Consider the following 27856-nt stretch of genomic DNA (forward strand, 5'->3'; position numbering starts at 1 on the left):
GTAAGGTTTCAGGGCCATACCAATGTTCCTACGGTACTTTCAGAGGGGGCCTGCACTCACTCACTCCCTCCACGAACATAATTAAGCAACTGGGGACTTCCTCAGAGAGAGCCTCAGGCAAAGTCCTCTTTGAAACCACAGAGAGTACCTCCAAACGCTTAACCATCTTGCTCAAAGGAGCCAAGGAGGTTGGAGGAAAAAGGTGAAAGGCAGCGCTTGGCTTTAAGCCTCTTCCTTTTCCCTTGATCTGGCCCAGTTTGGGGAGAGAAAGGGGGATGGGGTGCCTCAGCAGGGCTGGAGGCTCCCTCCTGCTTGCGATCCAGGGAGGAAGATAAAAGCAAAAACGAAACAAAACAAAAACAAAACCCCACTGTGGGGCCACCTAAACTTGGATCTTTCATTTCCATCCCTTTCCACAAAGAGGACCCCTTCTTCCAGGAGAACAGCAGTTGGCCCCTCGATGTGCCGGGAACGGACACCAAGTTAGCCAGAGGAAGAGGAGCCCAGGAGGCCTTACTGGTAGTCGGTAGAGCTGCCTTTCCGTTTGCGGTTACAATCCATGCCACTGGAGCCGAGGGGGCTGGAGAGTAGGTCGGTAGGGCCCGGGGACATGAAGTCACTGATTGTCGAAGAAATGTCCATTCTCTGGTCAGCCATCGGAGGTCTGGAACTGGTACAAGGAGGCACAAAGGTGATTTCTACATGCTCTCCTACCACGGCGGAGGGCCAGGGTGGGCCTGTGGAGGGTCGGGCTACTGGTCTACCACACTAATCCATCTCCCCTGCGCCAGCTGGAATAGGGACACGGCAGGATGGAGAGAGCAGCTGACATGCTTTAGGAGTTAACATAGATAATGTAGGTTAACCTGTTCATATTGCCCGTTGGTTTGTTTGTTTGTTTAAGAGTTTATTTATTTATTTGAGAGAGAGTGTGCACACACAGTGGGGAGTGGGGGGAGCAGCAGAGGGAGAGGGAGAAGCAGGTTCCCATGGGGCTCAATCCCAGGACCCTGGGATCAAGACCTGAGCTGAAGGCAGATGCTTCACTGACTGAGCCACCCAGGCATCCCCCTGCTCATATTTCTGATGAAGCCAAAGTTCAGAGCAACTGGGTAGCTTCTCCTGGGTCCCTATCCCAGGGCACGCAAGAATAATTCCAGAACCCAAGGCTCGAGGACTTAGAGCCCAGTGGTCCTCCCATGGAGAAGACCAGATATTCTCTGACAGTTGTAATTTTATTTTCTTCCAGTCCATAAAATAAATAGGATTTACTGGTTATCTTTGTGTTTTTGTTACTTCTGTAAAAGTCCCAGAAAAGCAGAAAATATCCTTTCTCAGACCATGAGTCCCTCAGGAGTCAGGAAAATATGGTCCCTGTCTAGCATGGGGCCATGCAAAGTCTTGTCTTGTCTTCCCTGACTAGCCTTTGTGCCCAGCATCCCCTGCCAGGAAAACCTGCATAAAGGACATAAGGACATTGTAGACCAACTGGCAAAACATTTCAAGAATTCACATTTTATAAGCATGGAGTCAGGTGGCCCAAAAAAGACTGCCAAGTACCTTGCAAGGGACTTCGACTCCAAACCAAGTGGAAGAGGGCCGCGTTCTGCCCACGGACAGGGTCCCAGGTCCACACCACGTGACCGGGGCTGTCACTCCCTCTCTCTGGGCTCAAGTTCCTTCATCTGCAAAGCAAGAAGGGGACTGTGATCTCCGCTCCCTCATTACAGTTCCGCCCACAGACGAGTGCACTAGGGTCAGGTGTGGGCCAAGTTTTCCCTTTCACAGCCACTGCTGGAGGGATCATCTCAGTGCTCTAACTCCAGGCACTAGAGCTATTCTCGCTCAGTCTAAATGTCTAAAAGCAGGACAAAAGGGAACACACGTGGTAGGTCTTGGTACATTCTGGAACACCGTGCTGCCAAAGAGCTCCGATAATTTATATTCCCAACAAGAGCTCCTATCAATCTGAAGGAAAGGACAAAACCCCATTGGTTTTTACTTGCATTTTTAAATGATTACGGATGCTGTCCCTATGTTTATAGGCATTGCTCTGGTTTCCTTTGTGCCCACTCATGTCCTGTTTTTCTACCACATTTTCTTCAGTATGGATGGGCCTCCTAACTCATGTTCACCTGCGCACCTGAACCTGGGGGGAGAAAAGCACACAGTGAACTCACTGCTCTCACTTGCCATCCACGACCTCGCACACCTCCAACGCCAGCGCCGCCCGGTGATCCTCGACCCCCTGCTCGCTTTATTCCCCTCTCCATGACCAAGAACACCACACCCTCTTTCTTCTCCTCAAGCCCCCAACAGCTCTCCATCCCAACTCTCAGCAGACACTTGGCTTTCTACTCCACTGAGAAAAGGGAGCACATCCACCAGCCCGCCTCGCTGCTGCTGGTAGGAATTTTGCTCCTCCAACAGGTGGGGACGCCATTGTCTCATTCCTGAAGACCATTACGCCGGAATTCTGTCCCTGCCACTCACCCAGCACCATCCACTCTCCCCACCCTGCTGGATCACCCTCGTTTGAATACAAACACTCATTTGTGGGGGAAAAAAATCACATGTATTTTTGAACTCCATTCCCTTGTGGTCAGTACCCCCATTTCTCTGTTTCCAATTCTTTTCCTCTTACTCAGGATAAGCCAACTCAAATCAGGCTTTTGTCCTCATCATTCCAACAGAACAGCTCCCGTTATGCTCCCTAGGGAGCTCCTCAGTGCTAAATCCAGTGGCTGATTCTCCATTCCCTCCCTACTTGTCCCATCCGGACACCTGGTAGAGCTGATCTGCCCCTCTTGTCTCTTGGCTTTGGAGAGGATACCCTCTCATTGACCCCTTCTATCTCGGTGGCCACCCTTTCCACACCAGCCTCTTTTGCAGGCTCGTCCCCCTCCCTCACCTCTACATCAGAGTCCTGAAGGTGTTCTCAGACCTTCTCTATCTACAGCCACTCCCTAAGAGATTGGTCTAGCTTCACTGTCCCCAGTAGGATAAAGGCTCGGAAAACTCCCCTACTTTTACCTCCAGCCTGGACCACTCCTGAATGCCAAACCTAGAGGACCTCTTCCCTGAGGTCTCCCTTTGAGTATACAACAAAGACCTCCAACTAAATCAATCCAAACCCCTGGTTGTCCCCAAGCCAAGCCCCTTAGTGATGCTCACATCGATGAGTGGAACTTCTGAATGCTCAGGCCCCAATACTAGAAGTCATCCTGACTCCTTGCTTCCTTTTACAACCTGCAGCCAATCCGTCAGAAGATCCCACCAGCTCAACATTTACAAAGACATCCAAGTTTAACCACTGCTCTCCTTTCTCCTTCCGATTTCTTCTCCAACGTTGCTTCCGCAGTGAAGTGATATTCTCTGAATATCGTATGCTGCAACCCCCCCATCCCTGCTTCACTTTTTCCCATGGCCCCTGATCCATAATTGACTTATTTACTAGCCTTCTGTCCATTAGACTATGAGCATCAGAAGAGCAGGGACTGAGTTTAGTTCACTGCACCGTAGTAGCTGAGAATGCTTTCTAGCATATGGTAAGTACTCAATAGGTGTTGAATGAGTAAGTTTGTACATTAGGAATAGTCATTCCTTGTTTGTCACAGATGTCATCAATAACCACCCCCCTTTTGCCTTTTAACTTGGCTTACAGTATTTATATGTGATGCTAAAAGTGACAGATTTTTTTTAAAAAAGCCTTTTTTTCACCCCAAAATAGAAATATCCTAATATTTTTATAATTTTATTTATATAGCTCTTAATCCATTTGGAAATTACTTTTGGTATACTACCTAAGGTTGGAGACTTCTTTCCCTCCAGTGGATAGATAACCGTGCCAACACCATTCACTAGACCAGACATTCTGTTACGTCAGTTGAAATGTCACCTTTATTGATCGTTATCTATTTTTGGACTTCCTATTCTGTTCCTTTGATCTAGTTACTTCCAATCCAGCACCACACTATCTGTCATTGTGGCCTCATAATACATTCTACTATTAGGTAGAACAAACCCTTGTCCTCTTAGGACTTTTCACTTTCAGGAATTTCCTGGTTATTCCAATTTATCCTTTGAGAAGCATTTAATCACATCAAAGGCACAGATGGGTGGCTGTTAGAAGTTATAATGACAGACATGAAGAGAAGCAGATGAGGGAGGAGCACAGAGCCCTCCCCTCGGGGTCTTGGTGAGCCTCTGGGCCACCTGACAGACATGGGGAGCGACCTCTGGCCCCTATTCCCTCTTTTTGACCAGCTAGACTGTTGCACGAGGTGGACTGTTCCAACTTTTGGACTATGGGGAGAAACCACACTTCCTGAAAGAAGTACTATGGGGGCTGCCAGTGATAGCAGGTGGGGCTGGGGGTGTGATTTTATTACCTGAAGTTAGAGTTCTTGAAGCTCAGATCCACCTTGGGAGGAGCAAGGGACCACTGGACTGATGGGTCACCTCAAAGCGGTTTTCATGGTTTGTCGTTTCCTTTCAGGCACTCAACATCTTCTAGAAACCTATAGTGGGGCCCACAAGAAAAGAAAACCCACACAGGTCACTTGGGGGGAGGCACACAGCACAATCTCCTGTTAGCTAAGGGAGAGTCTCAGTGGGGAGAGGCTTGCCAGCCCAGCTAGTTTAGGACAAACAAGTCTTTTGAAATGATTGATTAAACATGGATTCCTGGATGTGGTCTTAAGAGAAACAAGATAATTGGACTTTTCATTTCTCCTACCGGGCCAGGCAATAAAATTATACTGAGTGTGCCTTGTGTCGGGCTCCATTCTGACTGTGTTATGGAGATTCACTTACTGAGGCCCGAAAATAATTCTGAGGTAGATACTCTGTTTTTTTTCCACTGGATGAGAAGACAAAGACGAGAGAAACTCAAAGATGACACTCGCCAAGGTCACATGGTGAGAGGACACAGGGGCTCCAGGAGCCACATCAAGGTCAAGCAGAGCCATAGGCTCTCCCACGTGAGCCGCTGCCCAAAGGCGGACAAGCAGCCCCGGAAAACAGGCCTCCGGGAAGCGTTAAGCCAGAACACGCGTGCGCAGGGCCCGTCTCTAAGACTGCTGGAGGCACAGTAAGACGCTTGGAGATGGTGTCCGGGGCACTCAAGCACAGGGCGGGCACCCAGAGTGAAGGGGAGTCAGTGGTGAGAAGGCGCTTGAGTTAAAATGGCCTGTGGCCCTGCCTTCTCCTGCTGGCAGGACAGGGCTCTCTGCCAGGCTCCAGGCTTCACGGGAGGCTGCGCCCACCACCCTTCTACTCTCCCCTGGCTCTGCCTTGAGAGGGCGAGACTCGGGCTGTGAAAGGGCCTTTCCTGACCTTCCTGATACAAAGCAAAACTAGTGGGGTTGCCCCTTCTGCTGGCTCCTTGCGGCCCTTGGACTACCTGGGGCTTGACCATTACAGAGGTCTTCGAATCCGTGTCCAGGACCACGGCTGCTCTCATCCTCCCAGCTTACTCCTCTGTGCAGTCCGATGCACACACCCTCGCTGTCTGACTCTGGGAGCCAGTCTGGACACGTGCAAAATCATGACGGGATCTGGGACTTCCAGTCCCCAAGCCCACACCCCACACAGACACCAAGTCCCCAGGGCAGTGCTGCCCGAGCGCTTACCATATGTCCTTCCACCTTGGTCTGCCTCCCCACACCGGTCCCACGCTCTTCTCCAGCCCCCAGACCAGCTATCCAGAACCCACGTGGGCGCCCTCTCCTTCCCTCACCCCACCACCCCTCTAACAGAGGGATCTAGCCACCCCCCTCTGTCCCCTGGCCACTGCCTTCATCCAGGCTGCTCTCCCCCAAGACTCGCCCCTCCACACTCCAGTCACAGACAGGACACCCCCTTGTTTAAAACACTTCCGTGGCTTTACTGCTCTGCCCCGAGCCTTCCAGCAGCGCCCTGCCAGGCAACATCAAACCTCCACAGTGCGCCTGCTCGCCTTGCGTCCTGTCCCGTCTTGCCCTGCTCTGCACATCCTGTGCCGAAAGCGCTAGGCCACCGGAGTACTTACGTTCTCTAGAGCACGTGGCCTCAACTGTGCCCACGGTGCTTTGCAGGTGTGGCTCCCTTGACCCACCGGTCACCTGGTGAACTCTTGCTTTCCTTTCAAGTGCTTTCAGGTGGCATCTCCTCAGAGAAGCCTTCTAGCCTTCTCCTCACACCTGTGGCCCTTCCACCTTCTGCCCCATGATCTCACTATTAGGGGGCTCCCCGGATCACACCTCACTCACTGTCCCCCCGGCTTCTCTGAAACTTGGACAAAGCTTCTCGGTACCAAACTCCATATGAAATTTCTTATTTGAACCAATTGTTCCAATACTCAAATTTACTTTATAGAAATAATGAATGCTAGCATAAACTTCGGCACTATATCTTGCAAAATAAAAATCAGAAGGCCTTGCCTGGCTTCAAGCTCCCTGCTCATGGGGAGTCTGCTCTCCCTTTTCCCCTCCCCCCACTCTCCCTCTCGCTCTCTCTCAAATAAATAAGTAAAATCTTAAAAAAAAAAAAAAATTCAGAAGTCCTTTCTTATATGCTTGGACCAAGTAAGGAAGCTGAATCAGCTGTGACAAGTATTCCTAGAAATCTCTTTTCTCTCCAAAAAGGTGTTCTTCAATGTAAGACAATGAATGAAACAGGTGGGAAAAAAAACCCACCTCTGTGCTATTTCCAAAAGAGAACTGAGCCCAGGAAGGGGGCTCCCAGAGACCACAGGTAACTGGGAGAGGGGTCCTTGCCAGGGGGAGCTTAGGGCCAGCCCTGGTGCTGCCATCCAGGTGACACACAGTGAAGACACTCGTGGGAGAGCCTGGCCTGTAGTCTTGGAATTGGGGGCCACAAGTGTACCCACTTCTGAACTAGAGGCTCCCTGGATGGCAGAGGAAGCAAGGCACGAAGGGACTTGTGCAGTGTGCTTGGGGAGAGCTTGGTGGTTCCCTTGGTTCCCCCTCAGTCCCCTCATTCTCCTTGGAGCTCAAGAAGAAGAGTCTCCGGGGCTTCACATGGAGGAGCACGGGGGCTAGAAGAGAAGTCCCAGCCCCGCTGCCCCTGCAGACACACCTTGGCAGCTGAGGAGGGTGAGGGTGTCACCCTCACCGGCATTGTACGGCACCCAAAACAGACACAGCTGCCCCTCTGAGCAGAGTGGGGTGAGGCTGAGCAGCCCTTGAGAAACCCCCACGTGTCCTCTACAGGACGATGACCACATTGAAGCCCACCGATCGCAGACCGGTGTCTCTCTGTGCTGTCCCTCCTCCCTGACCCGGCACCCCAAAATGCTACAGGAAGCAGAGGGAGCATGTAGACTGCATTACGGTTCACATGGTTAGCTGCCCCTTCCCACAAGGACAGTCTGCAGGACAACGCCCCCAGTCAGGCTATGAGACTAGCTTAGATTGACAAATATGAGCGGAAGGGACAGCCTCGACTTCTGAACAGAACTTTTCCCCCGAGGTCCTTGGTGCCAAGACTGGCAACTTCTGGATAGAGACTCCTCCATTGGACGAAGTCCCGGATGGAGAGAGCAGCACGAGGAAGAAAAAAACCTTTGCTCCTATCGCCCACTGAGATGGTGATGGTGTGTGTTCTAGGGTGACCGACTCTTCTGTCTGCCTCAGACCTTCCCACTTGGGCACTGGAAGTCCTGCCTCCCAGAAAACCCCTTTGTCCCTGACAAACCAGGACAGTCGGTCACCTAGGTCCTCCAGTCGTATCTATCCTTCATCCTAAGCTGACCGACATGGGGAGGAGGGAGGAAGCACAGGTGGGATGAAGGACAGCAGAGCCCCTGATCTGAGAGGAGGGAAAGGGGACAGACGTGTTCACGCTGGACTCATTTTAGCTTCACAATAACCTATCCCTTGATGGTGGTCTTCACCCCAGCCTTCCAGGTAGGGGCCAAGGAGGCAAAGCTATCTTGCTCCAGATGACCCAGCTAGCCGGTGGGGACTGCAACCCAAGTGCGTCTGGCCCTGGGCGGGATCTTCTGACTACCGCACCACTGCCAGTCCTGCCCCCAAGACCACCGCACACAGTAAAATATAACAACCCCGAAATGAGCCTACCCGGGGCATGCGGGGAAAGAAAAAAATAATCCTAGTTTAGGAAAGCCACAGAACCTGAACCAACATGTTGTCCCTGGGCTTCCTGGCAGGTGGGGCAGAGAAGGAAATGTACAGCCCTCACACTCGCTGGCAAGCATATCTGATCAGTTCACGGGGACAGACTGAGCAGGCAGGGCAGTCGGCTGGGGAGGCTCTCTTAACTGGACCTGAGGAAACCAGCCCTACAAAAGAACAGAGCACTTCCCCTTTTAAAATGGGACCTCGGGGGACGCCTGGGTGGCTCAGTTGGTTAAGCAGCTGCCTTCGGCTCAAGTCATGATCCCAGGGTCCTGGGATCGAGTCCCACATCGGGCTCCTTGCTCGGCGGAGAGCCTGCTTCTCCCTCTGCCTCTGCCTGCCTCTCTGTCTGCCTGTGCTCGCTTGCTCTCTCTCCCTCTGTCTCTGACAAATAAATAAAATCTTTAAAAAAAAAAAAAATGGGACCTCGGGCGCCTGGGTGGCTCAGTGGGTTAAAATGGGACCTCAGTGAAAGGCTGTCCCCCTCTTTCCCCTACCTTCAGGTGTGACAGCTTGTGAAGCCCCGGGATGTCACAGGGGCAGTGGCTTTTGATGTTGTGGCTCCATAAAGGGACGTGGCTGGGAAAGTATGGAGGTTCGAGTGGGCACCCCGATGACCCTGTCTCCTAGCTGTCTGCTTACTGATCTGCTTCCCCCCAATAAGGGGCTCCTGTGTGGACATCGCTGCATCCCACGACCTTTACAGGCTGGCCCTGGGCACCGCCCTGGCCTTGAGAGCCACGGCAGGTGGCCCTTGGCCCCCTCCTCCACATTCTCTGCTTTGTGCTGCTGGTGCCCAGCTCCAGGTTTACTGAGGGAATGGGTGAGGAGACGCTCTGGTCTGTTCAGGCAGTGGTGGTCTCTGAGCAGAGCCAAGAGGCTAGAGGGGTCTCCGTATCCTCTGCAAGACCACCTTTGCCCTCCACAGTCACACTGACAGCCTGTGGGGGGTTCGGCTGCCTTGCTTTGCAGCAGATGCACCTAGTGAATGTTCTCCCAGAGAGACCAGGTGCCCCACACCTAAGGTAACTAACTAGTGTTTGCGTTGGGATCACTGAACAAGCGTTTCTCTACCCCCAGGGCACTGGGGATAGAGAAAGGAATCCATAGTCCTAATGTTCAAGATTCCCTCAACCTAGTTGGACAGACAGGGTCTAGATCAAGGTGTGACAGCATGCTCACTGCGCTAGGAAGGGCCACGCTTATGGTGGCTCTGAGCAGCACGCTGCCCAAGTCCAGGATGCGCCCCTGCTCTCCCGAAGTGGACGAGATTTGTGGTGCCATTCTGACAAATTACCAGCAGGTGGCAGTCAAGTGTCTCGAGGAAGGAGGGCCCTTCTTGGCGGTGAAGCATAAGTAAGGTACAGGAGCAGAGTGAAGGAGAAAATACTCAGCTTATTGATTAGCAGGTGTGTGCGTGGTGAGGATAAGGGGAGGAGAAAGAATGAGGGAGGCGGAGAGGCTTGAATTAGGTGCTGCAGATGTCTCCCTGGCAGACTGGGTGGTGGGATGTCCGTTCTGAGCCAGGGAGAGAAGCATTGGGAGTGGCTGGCAGGGGCCCGGGGAGCCCTATTTGTGGTCCTTGTGTCCCCGGTCCTCCCGGCAGCTGGAGATGCTTGGGACTCCCAAAACCAAACACAAAACAAGGAGGCTGCATTTGGAAGCACACGGGTTGGAGGGCCAGCTCAGAGGGTCTCACAGGGGCAGGATTTGTAAATCCTGCAGTATTTCATGAATGAAAACAAGGTTCTTGCAGAAAAGATCTCCAATAGCATTGATGGAGGAGAATCTACAGAATTCCAGTCTCCAGGGGCTCCTGAGGGCTGTTAGAGGGATTCAGGGATGTCACTAAGAGTCACAGCACGGAGCATGCACCTAGTCCAGCACAGTGCTTAGTAAATGTTTGTTGAATGAATGTAAACGAGACACCATCTTGGACCTTTGCCACGTCTATCACTGAAGTACAGGAAGGAGAACCTTTCTTCTTCTATTTTTAATATACAGAACAAGAGAGCCTGGCCCTAAAGACGGGGGAGGAACACTGTCCACCAAAAACCTTATTTCTTGAAGTTGAAGAAAGTTCTGGAAAACATCTGCATCTTGTTCTAAAGGAAGCAAAAGGATGCGCTGCTGTTATTTCATAGTCACCTGCAAGATTCTAGTGTGAGGGAGAGCAGAGTCAAGATGGGGAGGCTTCGACAGTGCTCTGAGTCTCAGGTAAGGGCTGCAGATGGAGGCAGGCTGGGACAGGCGGCAGGGCTAGACCCAAGGAAGGCTGAGACTCAGAAGAAAAGGGATACATGCCTTCTCTGGGAATGGGGGCAAGGCTGAAAGACAGCCTTGCCTGGGAAGAAGATGGAGCGGGTGTTTATCCCGAGCCGGTGGACCCGGCCTGTGAGGCCCACAGTGCCACCTCAAGCAGGAGTTGGGGAAGGGCTGCAGTTCTCCCCCTGGAAAGGGGCAGGCAGGGTGTGGATAAAAGGGCAAGATGATGCGCACATGAAAAGGGAGGACAGGGCAGTGGTCACGGCAGGGCCTCTGGAACCACACACCCCAGGTTCAAATCCCAGTTCTGCCACCAGGAGGTATGTGTCCTGGGCCAGTTCCCTGTCCACTGGGAGCTGCAATTTCTCACCTGTAAGAGGAGGAGGAGGCCTCCTCACAGGCTGAATGAGCTCCATCTCTGAAAAACACTAAGAATGCTCGTCACGTTCACTGTGCTTATTGAGATGGATGACCTCACGCTGGTGTGAAAAGGAAGGGTAGAAGGCCGTGGAGAGGTAGGCTTTGATGTCAAAGAAAGCAAACTCAGAAGAGAGATTTTGAAATAAAGGAGCTAACAGCAGACAGAGGATGTGGCTTGGCGGCAGAGTGCTGGCTGTGGACATAAAGGAACTTAACATTGAGGCGATCCAGGACAGTGGGCTGTGGGGACCGTGAGGGAGCCCACAGAGAGGGGCTGGGGAAAGGCTGGAGAGAGGGATCTGGGAGTGGAGTGGGGAGGGGAGGCTGGAGAACAGCCCAGAGACCAGCATTTTGCAGCAGGAAGCACTGAGGACTCATAACAGTTGGAAAGCTGAGCGGTATTTCAGGAGTCCAACCCTTTCGTTTTACTTGAATGAAACCAAAATACAGAGAAATAGCTCCTCCTACAGAAAGCTGGGAATAGGATCATGAGAAACTGAAGTCAGTGGGTGATAAGAACAGAATTTTGAAGCTGCCCAGGAAGGTGAGATGAGAAAGCACAGGACAGCGATTTCCCTACAGAGATGGGCACCACAGCTGACAGCTGCTGCCCAGGGTGGGGCTGCCTTGGGGGCTCTGGGGTGAAACAGTGACACCCCAGAGGTGTTGGGGGACAGGGAGGTCGATGTCCCCCTTATGGCCCTCCTACCACAGATTGCGCTGACAGGAATGGAGGCCTTAGATGGCTACCACGGGCCCAAGGTTCTAAAGCAATCCATGCAAGGCAATTTCCTGAGTGCCCATATATGCCAAGTCGGTACAGGGAAAGAGCTGAGAATCTGAGCAAACTGTATGCGGCAGTCAAATTTCCATCAGAGACAGTGTTGTAAGAATGAAGACACTGTTAGTGTGTGGGTCCACAATCATTCATTAGTCTTTCAACAAATATTTGCTGAGAGCATCCAAGTGCCAGGCACCGTTCTCTGCAAGAGGACTGCGGGTGAAGACACAGAGATCCTTGTCCTCATCCGGTATACATTCTGGTGAGGAAGGCGAGCAAAAGAAGTGAATAAGTAAATGACGCTGGGAGGTGGTGAGCACTGGGGAGAGAGGTCCAAGTCGGGGCAAGAGGAGCTCTGGAGATGGAGGTGGTCAGGATCTGAGGAGGTGAGGAGCGGAGGGAGGAGCACTCCAGCCCAGGAAGAGCCGGCACAAAGGCAGAGAGGGAGCTTAGGGGCATCAGGGGACCAGCCCTGGACCAGGGCGGGCACAGACCCCAGGGTGCCTGGGAATCCCTGAAGAGGGCCTTGGCTTTGACTCTCAGTGGAATGAGGGGTGGTGGTAGGCTCCCTCCTGGGGTTAAGCCTGGCTGCAGGGTTGAGAAGAGATCGTGCCGAGGGGGACCTGTATGTGCAGGCCCCACGTGTGTGCAAATGCACATGTGGAGTGTGCACACCTGCCTGGTGTGAGCTTGGACACGCATGCTTGAGAGCATGCACGTCAGTGCGTGTGACTTGCTGTCAATTCCTGGTGTATTCCGGAGGAATAGCTAACCGAACTTCCGGATATTTTCTGGCACGAGGGGCAACAGCCAGTCCATGAATGGCACAAAGGCCCCCGAACTATGGGGGCCACTGGGTGTGGAGGTCCAACCTGAGCTCCACTTGCCAGGCCATATGCCCTGTGTGATAGCTAGAGGGAGAGGGGCCTCCTGCTGACCACCTAGCGGCCAGGAGCTGTTGGTCAGGGGTCTGCTAAGTGAGAGGCACCCGAAATGTCTTGGTCACAGCACAGACTACACAGCTGAGTGCTGTGCTCGCACTGCCCGCCTATCTGGAGTGGAGACTACTTCTGTGACTGTCAGCCATGCTGAAGATGACTGCTAGGGGCTGATGTGGTCTTCAACTACGACCTTTCAGGAAAGCCATTATTATCAACATTGAGAATAAGACGGCACTGAGGCTCAGAGAGGCACATCCACTTGTCTGAGATCACACAGACAGGAGGGGGAACAGGGACCCAACCCCAATGTGCCCAGCTCTAGAGCTGAGCAGCTACACATGCTTTGTGTCTTTAGGGACTCTGCAGAGAAAAGCAAAAGGTCTGTCCCAAGAGGGAGATGTAGGGAGGGGCCAGCGTGTACCCCTCCCACCTCCCTCCTACAACGGCAGGATGTCAAAACACAGAGCCAGGACGGGAATCGACCACAGTGCCGGGGAATGGCAGGCATGTTGAATAGATGGTCCTTTCCATTTTGACTCTCAACAACTGGAAATCTTTCTCAAATGTACTTGCCATCTTGGCGGGCACAGTTTGAGGAAGACAATTTCATCTTGTGATGAAGCTCAAGGCCTTCCTCCCCATCCCCAGAGCTCAGATGTTGTTCTGAGCATGTCCTGACCCCAGGAATGACCCTGCAAGTTCCTCTTTTAGCTCAAACGGAATCAACTTGTTTTCCTTTATTCCAACGTGAGGAATAAAACAATTATTTCAGTGATTTCAGTTTCATTTTTCTGAGCTTTGGTTACAGCAAGGGAGTGGTACATGTCCAAGGATCTGAAAAAGCAGGAGTTCTGGAGGTACTGTTTTTGAGAAAATATTCAGTGCAAAAGCTGAAGCCACACATTGGGCTTGGATTTTGTGCCAGTCAGTGCTGTTTCATGTAGTTTTCAAAGAAGTAACAATTCTCAGAGACTTAAGTAAATTGCCTGAATTTCTTAGGTCATGAGTGAGAAAGCCAGGATTCAAACAGATTCAAACCCCAGTCAGTGACAGGGGAAGGACAGTTATCTTTTCTTAACTAAACAAAACAAGACAAAACCTCTTATGAATCACTAAAAACAAACACTTCAGTGGAAAAATGAAAGTATAGGAAAAGGTAATTCACTAAATTCGCACAATTAATTCGTGCAGGCAGAGGCCACAAAACAACATGGCAACGGGCAAGGAGGCCGGCTGGTTCTCCTTTCTCTGAAAATCCACACACAGATGTTTAAAAAAAAATGTATGTTCAGGTGGGTGTGGTAAAACAAAACAAAACAAAAACCCAGAAACAGCAAAGACAAAGAAAGATGATGAAAACCATGTTTCCAACTCTTTAAAAAGAGTACATATTTTCCAGAAGGGTCAGAGCAAATATCAAAACACTTTATTTCTCTGACAAAGGATGCTATTACAAATTCTGACTTCCATTACATATTCTTACATAGAAGAACATTTTAAGAGAAATGAAACCATATTTTTACTTTAATTTTTATTTTTTATTAAAACTCCCCCCTCCCCCAGGGCCTAGTTTAAAGACTCATAAAGTTCTACAAGGCTATTGGAAAAATATCTGTCCCCAGGTTCTCCTCTCTGTTCCCCCTCCCATTTCCAGAGGCAACCAATTACGGAAAGTACATCCACAGTTCTGAACAGCAGCTTATGGCACCACGCAAGGACACTGCAGTCTCAACCAGGATCTATTCACGTCTCACCATGGAAGAGGAAAAGGCCCCTCTCTTCCATTTTATCTGTCACTATAGGCACAAAGAGGAACCTACTCTCCCATTCAGCCAACAAAGTTACATAATTATTTGGGGTAGATGAATATTCGGCTTTTGTATTTACTACGATCACGCAAGTCCTAGGCTCAGTGGAGGCATGTAGGATATTCTGACCCCCTTCCTTTGTTGCATACGTCCCTGGTTCTCTTTGGTGTTAGTCCTTTCTAGAATTAAAAAAAAATATATATATATATATATTTTAATATATATTAAAATATATATATTATATATTTTATACCAATCTTCCAACATTTGTCTAAGTCTCCCTTCAGCTTGTTCAAAGAACCCATTTCCTCTCATTTCAGGTCATTCTAAGGTTTCTCCAGCTAATTTATAAGCTTATACACACACCAGCCTGGGTACATACATACTTACTCTCTCATACTTAAAAGATTCAATACAAATATTTTTAATATTTTTTCACCCTCTTGAAATTTGTAAATAATATAACCTACCAGCACTTATAATTTCAAAAACAATCAACACAGTACCCTAACTATAATACAAAGAAGAAAGGAAACGTTAGTTAAAATAAGATACTACACACAGAGTCAAAATGCAGATGTTGGGTATAGCTACCTTAGAAGACATGATGAAAGATGTAATGAGGTGCTTGGGCCTATTTATAAGAACAGGTAAACCCCAGATGCTTGGTAGTTTTGCTCCTAGAAAATTCAGTGTATATTAAAAACATGCAAAAATTACGTATGTTTATGTTTAAAGTGGAGTCAGATTCCAGGCTCAGATACTTGTAAACATGAATGTCAATGAACTTTAGGAGGTTGTGTCGCAAGTTGGACAATCCTTTGTTCTCCATCGGTTACCCCTGGCAAATCTGCTTCTCCTGGGGTAGCCCTGTCCTGCATTCCCTTGACAGCCAAATCGCCCTCTACATTCCCAAGATGTCCTATAGGGGGCGCTACGTACCCATTCTGAACTAGCTGAACTATTCTGGTTCAGCTACTCTCTTTTCTAACAAAGAGAAGGGGCAAAGAGAGGTAAAGATATTTACCCAGAGCCATATAGGAAACTAGCAGTAGTCAGGACTAGATAAGGAGAAGGGGCAGACAAGGGAGGAAAAAGGAAATTATTCTAATATTCCTATTTATGAATTGCTGAACATCATGCCAGATGCCTTTTGTTAGGCTCCCATGGTATCTCACCATATCCTCTAACCTCAGGGATTAGTTCTATTACCATCCCTAATTTTCAGATACAGACACCACATTTCAGGGAGGTTAGGTCCTTGCTCAGGGCCCCATTTTTGGTAACAACGGAATTCGATTTTCTCTAGTCCTTTTTCTATTGCTTTAAGCTGCTCTCCCTCCAGGTCTCTGGGCCCCCACCTTGGGGACCAGGTCCCTTACTTTGCTACTTCCATCTTTAGGAACTAGTAACTGGGCTGCAGGCTGTCGGAGAAGCAAAGAACAAAAAGAAAGATGGTTCAATCCCAGCTTCTCAGCCCTTCAGTTTCAGCCAGTGTGTGGCCTGGGCCCAGGGTTTCCTGAGCACAGGAAGCAGACTCTTGATGAGGTCGTAGATGCCTGCAGGAGCCCAGACTGACCTGCCAGAGGTCAGGCCAGGACAACCGTGACTGCAGGAACTTTTCCTGCCCCAGAAGGCCTCAGCTCCACAGGCGGTTCCACACTCTACAAGATGGCAGGCAGCCAAGGAGCTGGAGCTCACGCCACAAATACAGGAAAGGCCAGACAGTGAGCGAGGGCTTGGTCACCAAACCTCGCAGTGTCAGGTATGGGGAGCACTCCAGAACAGTAACTACAGCTTCATGGTATGTCTGCCTCCTTTTAATTAGCCTCTGAGAAGACAGTGTTATTCCCACCATCCAGAAGAGGAAACCAAGACCACAAGTGACTGGCAGCTCATTACACAGCTGGCCAGGGGCAAGACCATCCCTCCACTGCAGGCCAGACCGGCCCAGACGCCCTCCCTCTCCTGTACCTTTAAAAACCCTTCCTGATTGAAGCGTTTCAGAAAAATGTGTCTTTGGCACTTACTATCCAGCTTTGATGGGCAGGTTCCTCGGCCCCATAACTGCTGGAATCATCCTGTGACTGAACAGTGGATCAGGTACTTGAAGAGGGGCCTGTCTGATGGTCCTTAGGCACCTTTCTCCCTCCACTTTTTGGCCACAAAACCATGACTAAGCACTTTCAACAAGGAACCCACTGCTTCAGACTTCACGTTCAGGAAAAGAAAATATACACAGCCCCTATTTGTCACCCTGATCTCAATGTACCCCACAGGGGGCCTGGCAGAGCTCGGATGGACCCATTTGCTGATGACCGCGCATGGGCCTCTACCCCGCTATCTGTTGTGTGCAAACAATCTCTGAGCACGTTTCACAGAAAAGGGTTCAACTTGGGCTCTGGTCAAATGATTTCCTGCAAAATAAGTCCAAGTAGGGCCAGCCCCAGGCTCGTGCACCGCCAGCTTACTGTGAGTCCTCAGGGTGTGGAACAGAACAGCCCACTGGGGCCAGACCGCCCGGGTCCCCATCTCTGCCCTGCTGCTTAATGGTATAGCTCTGGACAAGAGCTGACCTCTGTTCCTCAGTTTCCCCGTGAGTGAAATGAGGATATTGGCAGTACCCAGCTCCCAGAGTGGTTGTGGGTGGTAATAGTGACATTCGTGAGAGATGAGAACGGAGCCTGACACAAGGTGAGGCTCAGGCGGCCTATTCCCGAAATGAACGTTGACTGTCCTGTCACGGAAAGAATGGCTGAGGGCCGGAGAACAGGCACCCTGCGAGGGAGACAAAGGGGGCCGGGAAGAGGGTCCATGAGCACTACTTCCACCTTCGAAAGTGGAACCATGCCACACCCGCAGACCTTTATTCTGGATTGCTGCAAAGGGCTGACCTAGGTCAACGAGGAAACAGAGCCAAGAGGCAGATTTGGATTAGAATAAAGAAGGATTTTCCTACAGGCAGACCTGTCCACGAAGAGGGAGAAGGATGCCTGGTTCTGTGGGCTCCTGAGGGCGCTAGGGGCCTGGCTGCCTGTCATGAAGCCTGCACATGGGGTTTTCCTGCACAGCAGAGTGGCCAGGGACAGTGACCCCGGATGCCCCTTTGTACTGGACCATTCTATCACTCTGATAAGAAGTAAGTAAGTGGTGATAGCCAGGGAGTGGCCCATCAGCCCGAAGGAAGGAGGAGGGACTTCGGACTGTCTTAACGCACACAACCTTCAGGACTTTCACTTCTTGTCTCAGAACCCATTGGGCAGGGAGGCTGGCCTGGGTGTCCTTGGTGTCTGGGGCTGAGCCAAACACAGGAGGAGATGCCGGGACACAGGGAGATGGCCAAGAGCAGGGAACAAGAAAGGAAGGGGCCCATCTGCTCCCTGAACACTGATCAGGGAAGTATCCTCCATCATGAAATATTATCAACTTTATAAACTACAAAAACAGAAAATATTTTAAAAAGTAGACAACATTTCGTCAATGAAAAATTATCAGACTGTATACAAACTATGACAAGAAAAACAATATAAGATTCCGAGACTAAAGCTCATCAGCTATTCCCCAGGTATCTCCTGTACAAGTGTTACCGCTAATTCCTAGGTTCCCAGCTCCGAGGCCTGAAAAGCAGATCAGCAGCAGAAGGTATGAAAAGATTAAGGAGAAACAATTTGTGGAGATGACACCGGAGACATTCTATGTACTGACTTCCAATTCTTTGTGCCTCCTGTAAACGCCTGCAAATATTTTTGGGAGAAGCACTGTCTGGAGCGGTGAGAAACTTCCTGGGCAGGAAGACAGAGAACATATCCTTTCAGAGAGAAGGGACTCACTACTCTACAGGCTCCAGCCTGAGTAACTCAGGCCCCCGCGCCACTGGATCTGCAGGGATTGGCCCTCATTCCCCTCTCCCCACCCCCAATCTCCTCTGCCTAGTGGCTTCCTGTCCCAGCTCCCCACTGTCCTTCACTCTCTGGTCCGCTGGCTGCCTGCGGCTAACCCCCACTGCAGCTTCCTCCCTGTAAGCTCTCCTCCCTGCTTGCTCCTCACCTTGCTGACTGCTACAGCCTTAGCTTGGGCCCTGCGCACCCCACTCCTCCTGGCCTACTCACATCCTCTAAAACCACTGACCTCCAGCACTGCCAAGAGGTGACTTTTCCAGAAGCTTCCACTGTCCAGCCTTCCTCCTAAAGGTTTCTGTCCCTCCCTCTGCCTCCTCCCAGCTGTAAACAGAGAACGGACCCGCAGAGCGCACTCTGGCCAGGCACCATGTGGGCCCATTAGCCCAGGGCAAGACAGAGGCAGGGTGCAGCTCCCGGGCCAGCTCTACCCCATGGATACCGGCTGCCTGGAACACTGCAAAAGGAGGATCCTGAGGGTCTGAAGGAAGCCACTGTGAGCAGCAGGTGGGAGCCCGAGGACTGGGAATGGCCACGCCCGTGTCACCTGCATGCCCTCCCAGTGCGGGCCAGAGCACTCTGCGGCCCCTGGCCCATCTGTCCCCAGCCCGTGCTCCAGCCTGGCCCTCCCTTTGGTATTCCCATGAGATCTCTTCCATGATCTGCTTTCATGCGTCCTCCCAAACCGCCATATTCACCTTCCAGCACCGCCACGCCGCCATACTCTATCTCCCCCAACAGTCAGCAAACGCACTGCACCTTCTTTCTTTAGAAACTTTATGGCCTCCATAAAGCTTTTCCAAGTGGGTCAGAGAGCCCCTGATTCTATCTCTGCCTTAGTGTCCGAAGACACAGATTCCCAAGTCCCCCTCTCACCATCTCCCCCACTCATCTAGCCGACTGTTAGACTCACACAGCCCTGTCTACTCAAGTAGATGGTGACTACTGGATGGTCTTGACGTCTGTCAGAGACGGTGCACCCTGCAGGACAGAACTCAGATCTGTTTAGCTCACTGGCTCTGAGCCTGGCACAGGGGGGCTCTGTTAGGGAAGAGCACGGAGACCAGAACCCCAGCCCCACTCTGCCCTCACTTGCTGTGTGTCAATGGGAAAGCCGCCCTCCTCTCTGGGCCTCAGCTTCGCCACCTAGACTAAGATGTACTTGAGCTAGGGGCCTCTGAAGTCTCATCGGGCTCTCAGGCACAAGGAGAACGCAGGCCACAAGGCTCTGGATTCGTGTCTTCTATGATTGTGTGGGTAATAATCACTTAGCGGGAAATCACAGGACAGCAGTGCGGATCCGCCATTGCAAGGCGTGAACTCGTTCATGCGGGTACAGAGCGCTATGGGATGTGCGCTTGCATAGCTAAGTATAATGGACAATGAGGAGTGATTTTCTCTCCCTTTGAGAACATAAGTACACTCTTCTATATTTATACATTCCATCTCCTAATTTAGACAGTGTAGAACTTTTTCTGATCAGCGCTCACTTGCCAATAATTTCGCTCTACATCTAAATGAAGAATAGGAGTCATATAAGTTCACAGATTGAATGGATGGCTGATTTACAAAGCCCTCAAAATGTGGCTACAGGCCGATGCTGGCAACCCCATAATTAGATATGGCATGCTCTGCGATGATGTATTTTTTACTGTTTTTTAATAACTCAGTTCTCCTTCTGGGATGAGGGGAAAAATGGAATTTGTTAAAAATAAATCGAGATTTAGTGGCTTTTCAGCCTTCTGCTGCTTGTTGCTCACAATATTCTATAAATAAAAGAAGCCCTGCCCTATAGTGCACTGTAAACACCCACAGACGCTCAGAGCCAAATTCTTCCAATTATGACCCTGTGCCAGTTGCCAAGCTACTGCGAGGACCCACTTGAAAGGCGGCCATCTAGGCCGTCTCCTGATTAAGCCGCCCGGCAGCAAGGAGGAAGGCCTGCTGCTTTGGCACCATATCTAGTCTGAAATAATTGTTCCATTTTCTTGAAATTAAGCCCTTCCCTTGTGATCGAATTACAATTCAGAGGTAAATGAAAAACTAACCACCTGTCCATCCGTCCATCTGCCTGGGTCACGGGTGCGTAGGAGAGCCTGGGCTGTCACATGCTGGGCTGAAATCAGGCGGCACGAGTGCATTCACGACAGTGTCTCTAACCGCACTGAGCAAATCAAGGTCAAATAAAAGTAGGTCAGCTGGGAACATGACAGGTGAGTCACAGGCAGCCTGCCCTTCTGCTCAGCACCTCTCCTCACTCATCAGTGTGGGTCCCTCTGGTTCAATGCAGCAGACTGAGCCAGTCATTTAAAAAATCCGTATTCGACCCCGGGAGGGACGATATCAAGTGTCAGGCCGACAGCTTTGTGGTTCCAGTGCCAATGGGCGAGCTGGGACGGCCCCTGCTGCCTGGCGTCTGTGGCCCCGACCAGCCCTTAAAACACGCAGGCTGAGGAGGAGGAGAAGGCAGTGTGTCACAGTCTTTCCGAGAGAGAAATTACTTGCAGTTCCTTAGAAACCAGAACGCTCAAAGCAGCGCTGGAGCAAAACGGGCTCTGGCTAGAAACTCATCCCTCCTTCCTCCCTTCGGTGTCAGCTCCACCGGGTGAGCAAAGGCCCTGAGCCACAGTTCCAGCCCCAGAAGCTCTCACTAGGAACGCAGGGCTCACGGGTGAACAAAGTCCACCATAAAGAGAACGGATATGTGGTCAGAGTTTCCAAACTCAAAACTGGGATCTATACTTTAAGGGGTAGGGCTGTTCAAAGCTGGAAAGCCTGGGACCTAGGGGTCAGAAAGCATGGAGCCTTGTCTGAGAGGTCTCCTCTGGCTGTCCAGGCTAAAGTGGCCCCTCCTGGGATGCCTGGGTGGCTTAGCTGACTAAGCATCTGACCTGATTTCAGCTCAGGTCATGATCTCAGGGTTGTGAGATCGAACCCCCATGGCCGAGAGGGGGGGGCGGGGGTCTGAGCTCAGCAGGGAGTCTGCTGAAGGTTCTCTCTCTCCCTCTCCCTCTGCCTTTCCAGCCCCACTCTAAAATAAATAAATAAATATTTTAAAAATAAAAATAAATTGGCCCTTCTTGTGAATCACCCACCACCTATGGGTTCTCATTTCTTCATTTCTGAAATGGTCTCATTTCTTTGCCTCTCCTCGGATGAGAATGTGAGCATCATGAAAGCATAGACCACTCCCCCCGCCCCCCACCCCGTCTTGTTCTCGAGTATTTTCAGAGCAGCCAGAAGGGTAACTAGCTCATAGGTGCTCAACAAACATTCACTGAGGAAATGGAAAGAATTCATCCCAAACTTCTGTGAGCGCATTCTGTGGACCCATCTCCCTCAGCGCTCACAGCAGTGCAAGAGGTGAAATCTTTCCCTCTTCTGTAGCAATAAGAAAATCGAGGCTCAGAGAGGGTGCGTGTTTTTCCCAGGGCTGCACGTCTAATGAGTTCATGGAGCTGGAATTCCAAGCCAGGCGTGAAAAGTTCTAATCCTGGCTTCGAAGTGAGCATCTGTTGCTTTTATAATTTAGAAAAAGCAAGAGGGAAAAACTTTAGAGGAAAAACTACATATCAGAAAGAGCTTCACATCAAAGGACCCTATGTAGGACAGATCTGGTTCCTGTGTCATCAAACCTCAGCCCCACCTCTGTCTGCGGGGGGCATCGGCACCACAGCCCCTCAGCCAGAGTGGAGGAAGGATTCTTTACAGAAGGCTCATCCCTGCCTTTCTGTGTGGTGCTCTGAAGGCCAGGCAGGGAGGGGAAAAGCCACTGGCCATGACACCCATGACTCCTGCTGTTAGGAACAGCAGGCTTATTCCATAATTTGCTGGAAAGTTTCTAAGAAGAGACCTATGATCAAGTTAGAACACTATAAAGTACTTGGCCTGTGCCTTTCCCCATATCCATACCTTGGAAACTGGAATTAAAAAAATAAAAAGAAAGGAAGCACACCTTTTAAGACTCAAATTTCAAAAATATTGAAATTGACAAGTAGAGATTTACATTTACCTGAAGTTAGAATACTGACCCTGCTGAAGCTAAGCATTTGCATGTTTATAAGCTGTATATATACAGTATAATTCAGACTGTATATATACAGTATAATTCAGACTATATATTCAAACTCCTCCCCGGGCTGTTTGCTAGATGCAGGCTGTGGCTTGAATTGAGGTACAAGTCAGCAGGTCAGTCTCATCAAAACGGCCAGCCAATTCCAGTGTGCAGAACTAGAATATTTCCCAAATATGGAAATTAAATGAAAATGGCAAATAGTATTAATAAAACAGGTTTTTCCAAATGCTACCGGATGGCCCAACAACCTGTAAAAGTGAAAGTCTTAGGCAACTGGAACTTGGGAGCAACCACGTGGGACAGGAGATGGAACAAGGGCTTGGCAGCCAGGCGGGGCTACTTGTCAATCCCGACCCCACCCGCGTACTGGTCACACAGCCTTGAGACTTGAGCCTTGAGGGACGATGACATGACGAGGATGACGACGACAATGACAGCGGTGATGACGACAATGACCGGGAACGACCATGACAATGAGACAATAATATCTACGATGATCTGTTCCTTACTGACCGCACAAAGTCTAGCATACAGCAGATGAATGCGTCTATGCTTATGAAATAACATATGTTGCTCACTTTTCATAGTGACACATGACCCCCTTCTCTAGACTCTCTCTGTCTTCTAGATGCAGAAAAAGAAGGTTAGAAAGATTCAGTAGCATGCCCAAGGTCCACAGTTATCGGGATTCAAAACTGGGTCTGTTGGACTCTAAGCCCCTGCTCTTAACTACTAAGCTCCACTGCACTGCTAAGTCTCAGTTTCCTCATCTGTAAAGAGATTAATAATACCCAGGCAGGGCGGGAAGCGTGAGACAGAATGCATGTGAAGTGCTTAACACGGAACCCGGCACCCAGGAGCTCCAAGACGTTACTATTAACGTCATGTAATATCACATAATGTAATGTCACGCCATGGCACGGCATGGCGTCTGGACCTCTGGAAGAGAGGAGGAGGGAGGGAGGTGGGCATCTGGAAGTACAGATGATCCAGCATTTCCCTTCATGGGGCCTGAAAAACAGGATTAGGAACTTTGGACCGAGGCTTCAGAGCCTGGGCTGGCATATTCTCAGTGAGGGACAGAGAGGGGGACACCTCAGCAAGATGGGCAGGAATGTATCTACTGAGAGATGAAAGGCTTTTCATTGCAGGTCGGAGAGGATCGGGGACTTCCGGAAGAAGGAATAATCCAAGCTCCAAAAGAAAGCTTTCAAGAGGCAGTACCAAACAGCATGGCTCCTCCTGGGCTACGGATATATGCCCACCGACAGCCTGACTCTCTGCACCTGAGGGAAAGAGTCCCCATGAGTGTTTGTGGTAAGGGAGATGCCGAGTCCCCAAGTTACTGGTAAACCCTGTGTGGAACAGGGGTGGAGCAGAGGCATTCTAAGAAAGAAGAGAATTTGTAAGAGCCAGTCTCCTTGGGAGTTAAATATGAGGAAAAGGAACCAAAGACTTAGCGTGGCTTGTAGTATGTAAGAACAAAGGGCCCATCTGCAGGAAGAAGGCTCGGTCTCACTGATACCGCCATCTTGACTACAGCCTGACTGAACGTCTGAACGGGGGAATCTGTAGAGCAGCAGAGTCGCTCCTCCAAGAGCCAACAGCACCACAGAGAATGTGCCTTCTAGAGCTGACATTTGCTTGGGGAGAAAAAACATCATAGAAGATTGCCAGCCTCTCCCCAGACCAGCTTATCCCCCGTATTTCTGACAGAGGAGTTGCTATACCAAGTTATCCCAGCAGGAACCAAAGATCCTCAAAGGCCTTCACACCCTGTCATCGGTCCCCTCTCCTCCATGCCCACAGCCCTCCACAGGACTCAGCATCAATTTCCTGGACCATTTTAACTGCCTCTAACTAGTTCTGCTGCCTCCTCCTCCAGTCCAGCCCCCACATTGCCACCAGCTGGCTTTCTAAAATAAAAGTGCTGACCACGTCACTCACCTCCTGAAAGATGTCTACTAGATTTGCACTGCCTACAGAATAAACGCCGGAGTCCTAACTTGGATTAATTCATTCATTTTTTTCCTCACCAATCTAATGTGTGACGATCACCTCCTGGGTGCCAGGCTGTTTTATGTCCTGGGGGTGGAGTGGTGAATGAAACAGGTAAGACAAGCACCCAGCCTCATGGATTAACATTCTAGTAGGGTAAGACAAGCAGTAAAGAAGACAAATAAACCTATCATATAAAGGCAGGTAGTGGTGAGTGCTAATGAAGAGAAATAAAGCAAGGTAAGAAGGCCAAGTGATGGGGCCAGGCATGGAGTAGGACAGTGCATTGTTATGCCTTGAACACAGGGACTATAAGTCTATTCCTCTCTGCCCCGAACCTCCTTTGAACAGAGAGCAGAATGGAGTGAGGGTCAGCCAGGCAGGGATGTTGGGGAAGACTGACTCAGGTACAGAACAGTAAGTGCAAAGGCCCTGAGGCAAGAAAGAGGAACCGCAAGAAAGCCACAGTGGCTGGGATGGAGTGAGCAGAGCGAAGAGTGCTGAGATGATACAGGGAAGCAGGAGGGGCTGGCAGGCCATGGCAAGGAGTGCAGAGTCTACTCTGAGGATGCTGGGAAGCCATCAGAGATTTAGGAAGGGAAATGACACAATCCGATTTACTTTTTAAAAGGTCACTCTGCCTGAGTCTGTGGAAGACTGACAGCAGTGCGGCTGGAGAAGAAACAGGGAGACTGGCTGCGAGATGGGGGACATCTGGGTGACAGTAGGGAGATGTGGTGGCTTTCAGTGCTCTGATGGAACAGCTGTCAACAACTGCAAGTACTGAGGATCCAGGGAAGGAGCAGGATCCCAAACGACGCCTGCATGTTAGGCCTGTGTAACCAGTGCAATGGCCCTGACATGGAAGGCGGGGAAGACAGGGGAGGAGTTAGATCTTTCCCTTTTTTTTTTTTCTTCTTAAGATAAAAATATCAAGACTTGTATTTAGTTATGTTGGGTCTGGGACGCCCATTAAACATCAAAGTGTGGATGCCAAGCGGGCAGCAGGTATGTGGGTTGGGGCATGGGAGAAAGGTCTGAGGTCATCACTGTACGGATGACCACAGGTCCTCCAGGTCTTGGTTCCAGCTGGAGACCCACGCCCCTCTAGGCATCTCCTTCTCCAGCCTCTGGTCTCTGCTCTGTCACTCCTCTGGCCTGCAATGCTCTGTCTGAAGTTTTGGAGGGTAGACTCTTTCTTGTCCCTTAAGACTTGCTCAAAAGTCACCTCTTTTCTAAAGCCTCCCTGCTCTGACTGCCAGGGGAGAGCCCCTCAGCCCTCCCTTCTCCTATGGTGCCCTGGAGTGTGCCCCGACAACCTTGGGTCACCCCACTTTGCACCTTTCCTCCGTGTGAGCTCCTTGAGGGCAGTGACTGTGAGACTGTTCCTCTCTGCAGCCCCCGCCCAGCATAAGGCCGGGCATGGTTTGCTAAATGAATTGTTCTCTCTGTAACGAGGTGCACAGGAAACTACAGGTATGCGCAGTGACGCACACTGCGGCCGCCATCTGTGAGGGGAAAAGGGCAGAAATCTGGAGCTGTCCTGCAGCACCAGCACAGCTCAATGGGGTAGAATGGTGCCTACCTCACAGGAGCTTCTTAACGATACAAAGGAATTTCAGGCGATCTAAGAGCTGAGTATCTCAGGGTGTTGCAAGGTGCCCTGAACAATGCCACCGCTGAGAAACGTGTCTCAGGTCTCACAGCAGAAGCCCCAGCAAGTCCAAACTTGAAGCACTCAGGAGTCAGACACAGAGGGAAGGAACGTGCCCTCGTTTACAAGGCCTCCCAGACTCGGGAGAGAGAGCCCAGAAGCAGGGCCTACTTGTGCTCTTTTGCATACATAAACCACCAGTATCAGAGAGGTTAGGTGACTTGCCCAAGGTCACAGGGCTGGGATGTACCAGAGCCAGGATTTGCAGTCAGGTCTTCCTGAAACCACTGTCTGCGTTCGTTCCTTCTGGCACACTCCACAGCCTCCCCATATCACACTAGCTCACAGAGCAGCCAGGAACCTTAGGGACCCACGAAGCCCCCGAGCGGGCGGAAGAAATGGAACTCTGGAGAGGGGCCATGATCATGATGCACCAGCTGTTACTGGGGAGTCATCAGTGGGACGGAAGCTGGAATCCAAGTCCTCAACTCCCGCACCAGGCCCTGGGAGTACTGCACCTGCACTCTGTCAAATACCGTAAGGCAGAGACAGAGCCAAACACAAACCTTTAATAGTACACCTAGCTGCTCACAAGTGCCCCAGAAATAAGAGCAAAGGGAATGGTAAATTGTCTTTTGTGTCAATGACAACCACTGCGTGATCCTGGACCCCACTAGCCGGTGGGACACTAAGTGAGGAGCGCTGTCACTGCCCCAGGAGGGTTATGAGACCAGCTACATGGGGAGCTGCCCTCTCATTCCTTTGGGCAAGTGTTGGCTACCCCCCTACTGTGTGCCAGATGCTGAACAAAACAGCAGAGGCCAGCGGAAAGAAGCCCGGTGTAGAACCGTGGCTCCCTGACTTGTGTAGTAATCAGCATATTATCCTCTCGAAGCCTCTGTTTCTTCATCTGTGAAGAAGAGTCCCTGTTTCACAAAGTTGTTCTGGCCACTGAACGGGATGTCACACGCCCCTGGTAGAGGGGAGTGACGCAGAGAGCATCAGATGCCTGATGGCTGGGTCACTGCTGAGAAAGAAGAGCTTACTCATACTGTAGGGGAAAAGGGGGATGGGCAGAAGGTAGCTACACCAGCGCTCTTGTAAAAATTTAGCAGAGTAAAGAAGCATCAGTCCTCTGAGGATTTACCAAAGCATTAAGAAATTCTTTGGGAAATTTGGAGTAGCTGAATATCTTAAGGCAGCATGGGGAGAAGGTGAGGCAGAATGAGAGGAAAAAGGAAAAGAGAGAGGATGAATTTGAATATATCAGTGTATTGATAAGAGTCAACGAAATTAACATACATACATACAAAATAATGTCTCTTGGCAGCTAATAAATGGAGTTGGCTGTTCATTTTCTATAGCCTTATCTTCTCCGTCAAGCTCCTATTCAATCTCCAATACCCTACTTGCTTAATGACTTCTTCCACCTCAACCCAGGTTAATTAATCTCTACTCTATTAATTGATTCTTACCAATATACACATCATATTGTGTCTGTATATTGGGTTCCCCTACCAAATAGCGAGTTCCTGAGAGTAAATATTGTGTATGAATCATCTTGGTGGCCCTCCTCTGGCTACCAGGATCCCCAGCCTGCAGCTTGGAACATCCCCAGAGGACAACCTTCTCTCTACAGCAGGAAGATGAGCCAGGACTCACATTTATAAGTATCCGTTCTGTGTTGAACATTTGAGAGGCACCATTTAAATCTTAATTCATGTATTCCTCAAAATGCCCCATAAGAGAATTATTATCCCTATTTTGAAGAAGGGGACACTGAGGCTCAGGGAGGTGAAGTCAACAGCCAAAGTTTCATACTGTTAGTAAAAGTGATGAGACCAGGATTTGATTCTGGGTCTATCAGACTCCAGATC

The 27856-nt window shown here is 50.3% G+C and overlaps 1 protein-coding gene across 7 annotated transcripts in view; it reads right to left on the bottom strand.

Moving 5' to 3' along the window:
• The window catches only part of BMAL1 (basic helix-loop-helix ARNT like 1), a 99975-nt gene that overhangs the window by 29219 nt on the left and 42900 nt on the right, over positions 1–27856 (bottom strand). For 5 of the 7 annotated variants that reach the window (XM_059408009.1, XM_059408003.1, XM_059408007.1 and 2 more), the window contains 3 exons: positions 4392–4520; positions 1561–1685; positions 518–670 (listed from right to left, as the gene is read on the bottom strand). In XM_059408009.1, the coding sequence (XP_059263992.1) occupies positions 518–657 (140 nt within the window). In that variant the 5' untranslated portion in view covers positions 658–670; positions 1561–1685; positions 4392–4520. Of the gene's footprint in view, positions 1–517; positions 671–1560; positions 1686–4391; positions 4521–27856 lie in introns of those variants that run through there. The other 2 variants (XM_059408028.1, XM_059408020.1) reach the window with 1 other exon arrangement.

The sequence above is a fragment of the Mustela nigripes genome, chromosome 1 (assembly GCF_022355385.1).
Source record: "Mustela nigripes isolate SB6536 chromosome 1, MUSNIG.SB6536, whole genome shotgun sequence".
NCBI lineage: Eukaryota > Metazoa > Chordata > Mammalia > Carnivora > Mustelidae > Mustela > Mustela nigripes.